The sequence below is a fragment of the Staurois parvus genome, unplaced genomic scaffold (assembly GCF_062004578.1).
Source record: "Staurois parvus isolate SC_StPar_1 unplaced genomic scaffold, SC_StPar_1.0 ptg000813l, whole genome shotgun sequence".
NCBI classification, from domain to species: domain Eukaryota; kingdom Metazoa; phylum Chordata; class Amphibia; order Anura; family Ranidae; genus Staurois; species Staurois parvus.
This window is the reverse complement of record NW_028318609.1, coordinates 3,992,482-4,005,698: the sequence shown is the minus strand read 5'-3', so window position 1 is coordinate 4,005,698 and position 13,217 is coordinate 3,992,482. Positions and strand designations below refer to the sequence as shown.

Here is a 13,217-nt window from a genome sequence, read left to right as displayed (position 1 = left end):
TTAATTGCGCATTTGTGTCATATACACCAAAGGTCCCTCCAGCTGTGGATGGAAAGAAGCTCGGAACGGATGACTCCGTGATGGGGGTGCCGCATCTGGGGGTCCACTACAGTAGACCTGGCTCCAAACGGGATCAGCTGAATAGGACCCTGGGATAATCACCTTGTGGTCCTGGGGAGTTAAGTGCTCGATATAGAGCAGAAAGGAGTACCCATAGTGTAGTATTTAGGTCAAATATTGAATATCTATCACTATCTATATCTATCAAGTTATTCTGAATTCATCCGTGGCTTTTTCACCACTAGATATTCACTGGACTATCATTTTATTGTGCATTTATACTGTGCATTTATATAGTAAAGTGAAGGTGTGTGTTATACGCCATTACTGCATTTTTGTTGGGAATTTTATACACATTTCATGTGGCCTATACAATTTGATAAATTCTAAGAAACTTTGCACCATTTGTTCTATATATATTGGTGCAGTTATATATATCATTTTTAGCGCTGCACTATTTATGTTTAAAGGATGTGGTGATTCCATATCATATAGTGAATCATTGATGTGCAGGGTGTTTTTGGACACCTACATTTGTACTGAGTATGGTATTACTACCTAAAATGCTGATACTGGAGATTCAACATGTGAGTTATTTTCTTGCTAACTGAAACTTGAACTTTGCTGACTTAGAATGATAACCCCCCCCCCCCCCGACTATCAAGTTCAGAGAGCCTTGGCATCGCAGGCCTAATGTTTGGAGAATATTATCTCTATATTACTGATAATAGGACTGCTCACCAACAACCTATCAAATGTTTAGTTTTATGAAGGCAAGGAGGAGATATGACCATGGTAAACTAGCATTTGTTATATATATACTGTGAGGAACTCTTATGAATATAATATATATATATATATATATAATATAAAATATTGATTAATATTGTTCACAAGTAAGATTTCCTCTTTTAGGAATATTTTGTTATATTTTTTCCATAAGGGAGTAAACATATTAGTGGTAGAAGATATGTACTTGTATAAAATGAATCAAGAACCAGTCTTCGGTCTCTCAAAATACTTTTTTGTAAAATTTCACAGTTACGATTTATGCCATAGCAAACAATTCCATGACCGAGCCACATCTTTATCATGGCCTTAAAGTGAGCATGTAGCCATGTACCCAGGGCAAGCAGCTTTCCCTGGGGGCAGGAGCCAGAGCGCCGGTGGGTTACCCGAAGAGGATCGGGGGCAGCTGTGTGCAAAACTACTGCATAGAGCAGGCAACTATGACATGTTTGTTATTTTATAAAATAAAACAATCTTTAGTATCACATCATTTAAACAAAACTTGTTTTTATGACATACCTTATTTTAGATCCAGTGATGTTACCACTGGTTCTCTGTGTTTCTCTATTTAATGCAGGCAAATCACGGCTGTTGGGAGGGGCATCGGGGAGCTATATCTCCTGAAAACATCAGAAATTTACCTTAGTACTCTTCTTGAGTAATCAACCCTGATGCAGTCAGTGGGTTGGCTTTTTGGCAGGAGTTATGCAAATATGAAATTCGAGGGATATTCTGTTTTATAAATGTGGAATTGTGGATGGTTTAAAGGGTTATCAATTGCTTCAAAATTCTTCATAGTACAACAGTTTAAAGTGGTTGTAAAGCTTGAAGATTTTTTTTCCTTAATGCATTCTCTATATAAAGGTAAAAAAATACACCTGTGTGCTTCCCCCCCCCCACCCCTTTATACTTACCTGAGCCAGGTCCCGATCCAGTGATGTACACGAGAGCAGCGGCTCTCTCATCTCTCTCTTTGGCTCCTGCTGCTGTCAGTCACAGCCAGTGGGGAGAGGATGGGCACAAGCCACACTCTGTGTGTCAGTGGAGACATAGCTGGTTCGGGAGCGAGCACGCACTTGTACCCCTTGAGCAAGCGGCTTTCTGTGGGGGCAACTCAGCAAGGGGGAGGAGCGGACAGGACTAGAGTAGGTAAGGATAACATATTTTTATTTAAAGAAAAAAAAAAACTATGAAGCTTTACAATCACTTTAAGGCTCTTTTCGCATTGGCTGGATCTGAGGTCCTTGTCTGCAGAGCAGACATGGGCAGAGTCCGCTCTGCTTTATGGGCAGTCAGATGTAAACGGACAGGCTGTCCATTTTCACCCGACTGCCGTCCATCTCTCTACATCTACTGTTCCTTAGAGGAGAATCTGCTGAAAAATGGACAGGCGGACCTGATCGGACCATTCGCATGAAAGGGGCCTAATTGAAAAGTGGCCACACCTACTGGTGTGTTCATATGTTTTTATATTGTTGTTTGTACTTCAAAGGACAAAAAGAGGTCATTGTCAGTATATTTTTTCTAACTGTTTTGGGATGCCCCAGAATCATGTATGAACAATTATTACATACACTGTTACTGTATAGCCCTGTCTATATATAACTATGTAATTAGACATGAGCAAGTCAATTCCCTTAAAAGCAAACCTGTCAGCCAGGTTAAAATTAAAAGTCCTGCATGCTATTGCTTTTCTTAGACAGAAAAGTCTGTTCTGCACTCACTAATCCTGGTCTCAGTTTGATTTCCTTGACATAGGGACTAGACCACGTTTTTTTTTGTAAGGTTCGCAAGGTCATGTCACTGGGCAAGGGGTGATGGGTGGTTGGGATTTAGCTGCAATAAAAACCTGGAAAATGCTGATGCTTTTGAAGATTCAGTCCATGCAAACCCAGCTTGATCTTATAAAAGAGCACATAGAGATATCTGTGTTGGCGTGCTTTAACAAATGTGCATTGACGTGGCTTGTGTACAGAAAGCTTATTCATTAAATGGGCTGCCAATATCACCATACTCAAACATACTTTTCTTTTTCCGCAGCGCACCACACCGCATGGCATTTTGATATCCCATGGTGTGATGCAGCTGCTTTATATTTGTACGTTGAGATGGCAATAAAAAATGAACGCACTGTATTACAGTGTGTGCATTGTGGTAATGCATTATAAAGTGCAGGTTTTACTTAAAGCGGTAGTAAACTGCAAAAAACAAAGTTCCCTGCAAAATAATAGCAAAATGTACTGCAACCCCTTGCAAAAAGTATGGATTCACCACTCTTGGAAAATGTTCATTCTATTAACCACTTGCCGTCCGCCTGCTGTTTATAAACGGCAGGACAGTGACACTCCAGGGGCGGGTTGCCGTTCATAAACGGCACCCGCCATTTATAAACGGCACCCGCCATTTCTAGCTGTGCGCGCTCCCTGGGAGCGCGCAGCACCGCGATCCGGTGCCCGCTGTGTCCTTTGGACACAGTGAAACACCGATCGTCGGACGGGACCTCTGTACGAGGTCCCGGTCATGTGGTCACTGATTGGCCAATCAGTGATCACATGCAAAGTAGTAAGCAAGATGTCATTGTGAATGATCAGAAGTCACATGGTACAAGGCTATTCACAACAGCCTTGTACCATGTGACGAGCTGTGACCAATCACAGCTCACTCAGTAGTTCTCAATGGCTGCAAGAATGTAGAGAGAGAGAAAGAGAAATGATTGCTTTTACATCCTATGAGTGTAAAAGCAATCCGTGTAAAAAAAAAAATTCTTCATCATCCCCCACAAGTAGTACAGTGTCACCATGGTGACACTGTACTGCTGGGGTGACAGTATGTAAATAAACAAAACATAAATAATAATATAAAAATTTTAAAAAAATGTTTAAAAATTATAATTTTTGGTTATAAACTAATTTGGCTTATTTTTTTTTTTTCCTAAAAAGATAATGGAATACATTTTGGTCAAGATTTATGATGAAAGATTATTTATTTGCAAAATTTTATCAGAAAAACACTTTTTTTTCAAAATTTTTAGACTTTTTCATTTACATAGCAATAAAAAATAGAAATCCCAGCGGTGAATAAATACCACCAAAATAAAGCTTTATCTGTCTCAAAAAAATGGTAAAACATTCATATGGGTACAGTGTTGCATGACCGCGCAATTGTCATTCAACGTTTGATAGCTCTGAAAGCTGAAAATTGCCCTGGACAGGAAGGGGGTAAAAGTGTTCGGACAGGAAGTGGTTAACAGTCAAATCTTCTGGCTTTAAGGAGCTCTTCAAAAAATAAAAAAGAAAGAAGACTGTAGTCGGTTGCAACTGTTTTTGCAGCTCAGAGGAAAAATTATGGAGTCACTCAATTCTGATTAAAATATTATGGAATCATGAAAAAAACCACTACAGTACACCACTAGTACTTTGTTGCACCACCTCTGACTTTTATAGCAGCTTTAATTCTCTGAGGCATGGATTTAACTATCAACAAACAGTATTTTTCATCAATTTGGCTCCGACTTTTACTTATTACAGTTGCCAGATCAGCTTTGCAGGTAGGAGCCTTGTTGTGGACCATTTTCTTTCATTTCCATCATAGATTTTCAATTGGATTGAGGTCTGGATTAGTTGCAGGACATGCCATTGTCATTATGTGTTCTTCTTGAAGGAACGTTTTCACGGCTTTTGCCCTGTGGCAAGATGTATTATCATTCTGAAAAATGTCATCATCACCAAACATCCTTTGAATTGATGGATTAAGAAAACGTGTCCAAGATCTCAATATAAACTTGTGCAATTATTGAAGATTTAATGACTGTCATCTCCCCCTCACCTGACATGCAACCCCATATCATCAATGATTGTGGAAATTTGCATGTTTTCTTCAGTCAGTCTTCTTTATACATTTCATTGGAATGGCACCAAACAAAAGTTCCAGCATCATCACCCTGCCCAATGCAGATTTGTGATTCATCACTGAATATCACTTTCATCTAGTCATCCACAGTCCACACTTGCTTTTCTTTAGCACCCTGTAACCTTGTTTTTTTTCTGTTTAGGTGTTAATTAGGGTTTTTGTTAGGCTTTTCTGTATGTAAATCCCATTTTCTTTAGGAGGTATTTTACAGTTTGGTCACAGTCATGGACTCCAGTTTCTGCCCATTTGTTCCTCATTTGTTTTGTTGTGCATTTCCAGTTTTCAGGGCATGTTGCTTTTAAGTTGTCTATCTTGACGCTTTGATGTCTTCCTTGGTACGCTTCCCTTTTACAATCTTCCCATTTGATTTGTACCCGGTCCAGATTTTAGAAACAGCTGACTCGGAATAACCAACATCTTTTGCAACATTCCATGATGATTTACCTTCTTTGTTTCAACTGACGTCTCTTGTGTTGGAGCCATGATTCATGTCAATCCGCTTAGTGCAACAGCTCAGCGCTGTTTAACTGCAGACTAATTAGCAGATGGAAGCTGATGCAGATGTTTGTTTTAGAACTGCAAAGTATATAGTGATTCCATAATGTTTTCCTCAGAATTGAGTGATACCATATTTTTTTTCCTCTGCTTGATCTGAAAAAAAACAGTTGCAATTGATTAGTTTTCTTTCTTTTTTTAATTTCTTATAGCCAGAAGATTGGAATGTTAAATGAAACTAGTTTTGAGGCATGTCTGTGATTTTTTTTTTTTTTTACACAATTAAACAATTGAATTATTTTCCAAGAGTGGTGATTCCATACTTTTTGCCAGGGGTTGTAGTATGCAGTACTACAGGACAATTTTATGGTACAGTTTATATAGGCCCTAACTAGGAATGATGCTCTGCTGGACCTGATGATCTCAAACCATGCAGAGCTTATTACGAATGTCCATGTAAAAGAACATCTGGGTAGCAGTGACCATAACATGATCTCATTTATTGTTAGCTGTAAACAGCAAGTACATACGGGAAAAATAAAAACACTCAATTTTAAGAGAGCTAATTTTCCAAGACTGAGAACTGCTGTTCAAGACTTAGACTGGGAGGGAATATTGGCATCGATGAACACAACACAGAAATGGGAGTTCTTCAATAAGACTGTATCTGAACACACTGCAAAATATATTCCCATGGGAAACAAGGTGAAAAGGCTAAAAATCAAACCTATGTGGCTTATGGCCAAAGTTAAAAAAGCTATAAATAATAAGAAAAGAGCTTTTATTAAATATAAAAAAGAAGGAAGCATCGTTTAAACATTACAAAGTATATAACAGAATATGCAAAAAGGAAATAAAGGCCGAAAAAATTTAAAACGAATGACAGATTGCAAAAGTAAGCAGGACCAACCCCCAAAAATTCTTCAAATATATTAATAGTATAAAGGTCCGGTCCGAGCATTTTAGGCCCTTTACAAAATAGAGTGGGTGACTGGCAACAAGGAGAAGGCAAATTTATTAAATACCTTCTTCAGCTCTGTGTATACAAAGGAGCATGGGGGAGCTCTTGTCCATAATGGGCATGGTATTGACACAGCTCCAGATGATCCACATTGGCTTACAACTGATATGATCCAAAAATATTTAGACAGAATAAAGGTGACTAAAGCACCTGAACCGGATAGTATACACCCATGGGTCCTGCAAGAATTGAGCTCTGTAATTTCAAAGCCATTGTTTCTAATTTAATGACTGTCACAGTACCACTGGATTGGCATAAGGCCAATGTGGTGCCAATGTTTAAAAAAAGGTCAAAATCTTTTCCAAATAATTATAGACCTGTTAGTTTAAAATCTATAGTTGGAAAGATAATGGAGAGTTTAATAAAAGACCACATAGATGAGTTTTTGCTGGAAAAAACATATTTTAAGCAACAGACAGCATGGATCCATGAAAGACAGAAGTTGTCAAATCTGATTTCTTTTTATGAGGGGGTGAGCAAAACCTTGGACAGAGGGGTGGCGGTGGATGTGGTATACTTGGATTTTGCAAAAGTATTTGACACAGTTCCCCACACACGGCTAATGTGTAAGGTAAAGTCTACAGGCTTGCAAAAATCCTTATGTAAATGGACAGAAAACTGGCTAAAAGATCGTATTCAGAGAGTAGTGGTTAATTATTCATTCTCTGAATGGTCTAGGGTTGTCAGCGGTGTACCCCATGGTTCAGTGTTGGGACTCTTACTCTTTACTTTTACATATAACCCCCTCCTCTTCCCAGCATACCCCATTTCTTTATCATACATCTCAGAAAAGTTAATTAAGGTCGGCTTGTAAGTTGGAAACATCCTGTAAGGACGTTATTCTACTGCACAGCTTGGTGTCATCTGCAAAGACTGAAATGGTATTTTTAATCCCAGACCCTTTATCGTTTATAAATATATTAAAAAGTACTTTAGATCCACCCCCCGAGATGTTTGCTGGCTGCCTTTAGAGGTGAATGCAGACACAGCAGCAGTATGGGCACAGCCACATGTCAAAACCTGACATGCGTGCAGGAGCGGGTGCACAATTCTAGATGCACGCTTCCTGCATTTATGTCCATACCCCCTCTCCTGCACACTGTTTCCATGCAGCCACTGTGTCTGCATCGACCTCTATAGGCGGCCTGCTTGTAGCAAGGGTGTCAACATCCATCTGAACGAAGCCCTAAATAGAAATTGTACTCATTTTAAACCTTCTAAAATGACTGAACCTAAAAGCAGATCGCTAGAGGTAACTTGCACGCCCTTCAAATTGTTTAGGAACCCTAATACTTGGGGCACTCTTATTATGCAAATATTGACCAGCTTCAGAGATATGAGGTACGAGCACACCTCCCCCCTCCCCCCCCCACACACACACACACACCTTCTGCATGTTGTCATTTGAACCAACTATCAGAACAAAAGAAAAGAGGGGGTGATTTGTTGGTATCCTTTTCCAAAAAAGGAGAACCCAATATTTTCTCTGAAACACCGTGAAACTAACCAAAGTATGCATTATTGTTTCATATATAATAAATAATTGGACCTGTTTTTTTGTTAATAAAGTTTTAAATAAAGCATAGCTTTGCTGAGCCTCCTCCATGATTCACAGTAGGTACAGTGTTCTTTGAAAGGTTAATTTTTCCATCTTTAAACATATAGGTTATGTAATTTCATTTTTGTCTCGCCTGTCTCCCAGAAGCTTTGTGGCTTGCCAACATGCATTTCAGCAAATTCTGGTCTAGCGTTTTTATGTTATTCTTTCAACAGAGGAGTCCTCCTGGGTCTTATAGCTTTGGATCCACTGTTGTGTTCCTTTGTTTTTTGTCTACCATTCCCACTTTCCTTCTGTTTAATCTGGGGTCGATATTCCTCTTGTAGCCACATCCAAGGAAGTTTACTACAGTCCCTACAGTAAACTAAAATATTTAAAACTATAGTCACAAGAACATCAAGATTATTGGAGATGATCTTTTTGCTTTTACCATTGACATGCTTGTCTAGAATCTTTCTTTTTTTCTGTTCTCATCAGACAACTCTCAATCAATTGATTTATCTGTGCACTGTGGTACACAATGATACCGTACAGCAGGGTGACTACTCTTGTCCATTTAAATAGGCTGTCAGACTGACTTGTTAGTAAATTGATTGTGTAATACCAGTTACAAAAAATCGTTTAAAAGTTCACTTGGATACAATTATTTATAGACTTTTCTAGGAGCACCAATACATTTTTTTCCAAGGCCATTTACTTTAAAATATCTAGTGATTTTTCTATTTTCACATTTTTTTTGTTTTACTCTATGACATACTAAAGGTATGGGAGTATTGCTTTTATTTGGTACTTTTCAGTAAGATTGAAGCATTGTTTCAGTGAGCTATAAGGGTACCAACAGATATGTATGTGTGTGTGGTTATATTTAAATGCTCATCATGTTAATATTGCCTGTTTTTGTCATGCTGTGTGGGCCAACAGATAATTTTTTGTAGAAGAGGTGAGATCATATACTTTCACTGGGTGAAGTGTACGTGTAGTATTTTTCATTCTTCTGGGTCGCCAGGTAGGAGACAAATTATGTTGTTTTTATATCTAACTGCATAGATATAGAATTGTTTATGAACCTAAAGAATGCCTTTAATAATTAACTTTGATTAATAATTGGATTTTAAACTTCATATGTGATAAATATGCTGCTCTTTTTTTTCTAGTTGGTTTTTTGGCAAAATTCCACGTGCTAAAGCAGAGGAGATGCTTGGAAAACAAAGACATGACGGTGCCTTTTTGATCCGAGAAAGTGAAAGTGCCCCAGGAGACTTCTCGCTGTCAGTCAAGTGAGTCCATTTTATCAACTCCTGTAACAAAGGCCAGAGATTAACATCAACCAGGATATTGACGGTGATTTATTGTACGGTGTTAGCAGCTTAGGCACGGGCTTCTTATTTGCAAACTGTATAATATTTTGCAGGCGCGTTTGTTTATAATTAATTTTCCTTTTACAGGTTTGGCAATGATGTACAGCATTTCAAGGTCCTGCGAGACGGGGCAGGGAAATACTTCTTGTGGGTGGTAAAGTTTAATTCCCTGAATGAGCTAGTGGACTACCATCGGTCCACATCTGTGTCCCGGAACCAGCAGATCTTCTTACGTGACATCGAGCAGGTGCCACAGGTACACGGGGGAGACAGAGCCACAAGTTTAACACAGGTATATAGAGGGGGGGCATTAGGAGAAAGGTGTACATCTGTTTCTAGATATCCTTGGAATTTAAGGTTTTAATGATTTTAAAAATGTTAATATTAGTCAGTGCAGTCTTTCACACTTGGCTTTTAACTGAGCCATATTGTAATGGGTTTGGCTTTCAACCCCTGTATGTAAGATCTATTTTGTGTGTACAGAATTTAGTTTGATGCAGATGATTTAGAACATGTGTTTAAAAGAATGTACATAATAACCTCTGAACTTTCCATCCCGACAGCAACCTACCTATGTGCAGGCACTGTTTGACTTTGACCCACAGGAAGATGGGGAGCTTGGATTCAGACGAGGAGATTTCATCCAGGTCGTGGACAACTCAGACCCCAACTGGTGGAAAGGGACATGTCACGGTCAAACTGGCATGTTTCCACGCAACTATGTGACACGAGTAAACCGCAACCTGTAACTAGAGCCTGCACAGGACCAGAAGCCAAGGAGGAGCACAGACAAGCTTACCTGGGTGGGATTGCTGGGGGACTAGCAGGCAAAAGAATAGAATGTGGGTGAATGGACAAATGGATATAACTGAATAGAAGAGCACGGACAGGCAACACACTGACCTAGGAGAAAGTAACCTTAGTCCAATAATTCAGGGAAACCGTTTCATGGCATGGAAGGGGTATAGCAGACTTGAATGGGTGGAATTGCTTATGGGCTGACAGAAATGTGATTTAGGGAAAGGGAAGATAAAATACTGGCACTAAACATAAACCGTGACTTACAAAAATGGACAAGAAACAGTCCCTGACATGCGCTGACTAACCCAGTTGTCTGTCTGTGCTGTAAACAGTTGACTCTCAGCATTTTTGAAGCAAGAATGTCCCCTTGGCTCTGTGTGAGACTTACATTTGGGGTGGGAGGGTGGGGGATGTTCAAAGTCAGGCAAGTTCATTGAGGGGGGTGGGGGTGGGAAGTTACAGATATTTGATTTAGAATGCCAAAAGTTACCTTTAAATTAAACAGAAACAAGAGACTTTTTTTTTAAATTAACAAATTCCCTTTACTGCTGCTGTTCCTCCCTTGTTCTATGTTTCTTCACTCCAGTTCTTGTTTATTGTGCATGTGTGTTTTTGCAGCGCACTTAATACAACACGCACCTGTAAAATAAAGTGTACAAAAATCCAGCCATTTCTCTCTATGCAAATCTTGGCCTCTTGGATTCTTTACAAGGAAGTCCTTCCTCATGACCCAGGTTAACCCAGGTGGGTTATTTAATAAAGAAAAATGTAGTGGGATTAACGCTTTTGCTTTTTGAGCTAACGTGCATCATATAACCCCCTTTTACATGTCGTGATAAAAGGTTCATATGATCTGAGCAGACGTTATTCAATGAGATGTTCCTTAAGTAATGTGGAATCAATAATAAAATCAACGCTCCTTTTCAGGGAATGGCTTAGAAGATAAAGCGTGTGATTGCCTACACTTTAAGCCTATGATTGATAAGGTTTGCTGCACTGGTAGTAAACCAGTAACTATTATAAGCAGAAGCACTAAAGATGTACAGCCCAGATATCTCTTTCCATGATTTGTTCTAAATCATTTTTGTTTTGTTAATGGATAAAACAGGCCTGTTCTGATCTGCTGGTCAGTTAAATTTAAATGTCACACAAATGACAATGAGTTCACATACACACAATTCACATACAACAACTGCAGGAAACCTAAATGTTTAAAGCTGAACATGTGCTAAAAATGTGTTGCAAGCTCCAGTGAAAGCGCAAGCCAAGGTGTTCTTTATCATGTTGAGCCTTACACTTTTATTACTTCAGCTGTAAAATGTTGCAATAGATGTTAACCCTCTGAGAGGGCTTACAGGCAAAATAGATTTTTGTGACATGATACATGAAGATTACGAACGCTATGTCTGATCCTTGTGTAATGATAATATAATTGATCAGAATAGCAACAGTTAAAGGCCTTCTCTTGCTGAAGTATTAAAGCATTGACCCAAGTATAGTAATCCCTACAGTACAACAGCAACTGCTTTTTGTCCCTTTCTTTTTACCCTTTTTTTTTTTTTTTGGTCTTGGTCCATTATTGTCTCCCTCCTTCAGACTTATGTGAACCAGGTTAGGAACGCACTGGGACCATTTGATTGTGTATTTGGGGATTTGTGTATATCCTGCATCCTTGCAGATGAATAGTGTGTGTGTATATATATAAATATATATAAAAAAAATCAAAGCAGTGTTTAAATAATTAAGAACAGCTCTTGTATTTAATCCTCAATGCATCATATGGTAGATAGTTGTTAACTGTTAATAATAATAAAAGTTATGTGTATTCTTCATCTGCCTGCTAGTGACCTCATTTTATCTTTAGCTTAAGATGGTTAGCTGTATTTGACATAACAGAATTATATGTGATTACATTTAATCATTGCTGGCAAACTTGGTGTTCATCCATAGGACTGTTATTTTGACTGATCGCACAGCTTTTATTAAAGCCCACTTTATCTGCACTGTTATCTCTATGTAGAGCTGTACCCCCCCCCCCCCCCCCAAAAAAAAAAAAAAAAGTAACAGCCACAGCCCTCATTACAGTGGTTGTCACAGAGATTTCTATTGTTGTGAAAGAGAAGGAGGTATGTCTAACCTGTTCTGCTGCTTGTTAGGGACATGGAAATTTGGAGCACTGGATCTTTTGATTTGAGTAGGGACCCCAATTGGGTGTCCAGAATGGTTTTATTTATTTATTTTCTGGTCCATTGAAAGACACAGGAATTCAGAAATCTGTTGTGCTTTTGCGTACAGGAGGTTGGGACACTGGCAAAGAAAAATTATAAGGTAGTCCACATAGAACCCCCTCCTCTTCCCAGCATGCCCCATTTCTTTATCATACATCTCAGAAAGGTTAATTCTTATAACAATCGGTTAAGCTCCGCCTCCAGTCTGTGAACACTGGCAAATCACAAAGCTGTAGTCCAGACCTGCATAACCTTCCCAGTCCCAGCATGCCTTTAGTTTTTTGCTAATGCCCTTAGGAGATGATGTTTTTCTCCTCCTTTTGATAGAATATTTTGCCTTTTTTTTTCTCCCCGTTGCTGGTATTTGTCAAGATCTTTAGCAATTATCATTTGGTGTCCAGCTGCTGAGTTCTAGGGCTTTTTTCTGGCAGCGTTATCTACATTGGTCATCTGTTGGTCTTTGTAACACGAGTGACTATACCCAGATCCCCTTGGTGAAGAATAGGGGTGGTCTGTAAGTTAGTGACTGGCACTGGAACTTGCAGATACTGTTCACCTTGGCACACAGTTTGCATTGTGTTCTAGTAGAGTGCTCTACAGGTCCAGGGCAGTGGTGCGCTGTGTTGGAACCCAGACCCTAATGGCCCCTGTGTGGTTATGCCAGGTGTTCATGAAGCAAAAATCGAGCAAGATTCTGTCCTCAACTCTGCATCTCTCAGACTTCACACTGCAAGTACCCCTGTGTATGGAGCTTGCATGCTGTGTTCCTGCCCTGCTGGGCTTGGGAAGCGGTGCCCATGCTTTGAAAAGGCTGGCTGGTGCTCTTCCACAGTCACAGGAGGCAAGCAGCTGATCAGGCACCAGATTTGAAATGTTCATCTTTGTTTTGGTGACCTGATCTTCTGCTTCAAGGGAAGTCTTCTGGCATGTCTGCATTGGTCCAACCCTCCATACACATGCCACCTTGAATGCCTTTTCTATGCAGGCACTGTAGGTTA

General features: G+C 39.4%; 1 protein-coding gene across 2 annotated transcripts in view; it reads left to right on the top strand.

Moving 5' to 3' along the window:
- Positions 1-11,821, top strand: part of GRB2 (growth factor receptor bound protein 2) — a 101,011-nt gene extending 89,190 nt beyond the window's left edge. The window contains exons 4-6 of one of the 2 annotated variants that reach the window (XM_089654915.1): positions 8,987-9,109; positions 9,278-9,446; positions 9,754-11,821. In XM_089654915.1, coding sequence (XP_089511041.1) covers positions 8,987-9,109; positions 9,278-9,446; positions 9,754-9,939 — 478 coding nt within the window. In that variant the 3' untranslated portion in view covers positions 9,940-11,821. Of the gene's footprint in view, positions 1-8,986; positions 9,110-9,277; positions 9,483-9,753 lie in introns of both variants that reach the window. The other variant, XM_089654914.1, reaches the window with a different exon arrangement.
- Positions 11,822-13,217: the final 1,396 nt, after the last annotated feature.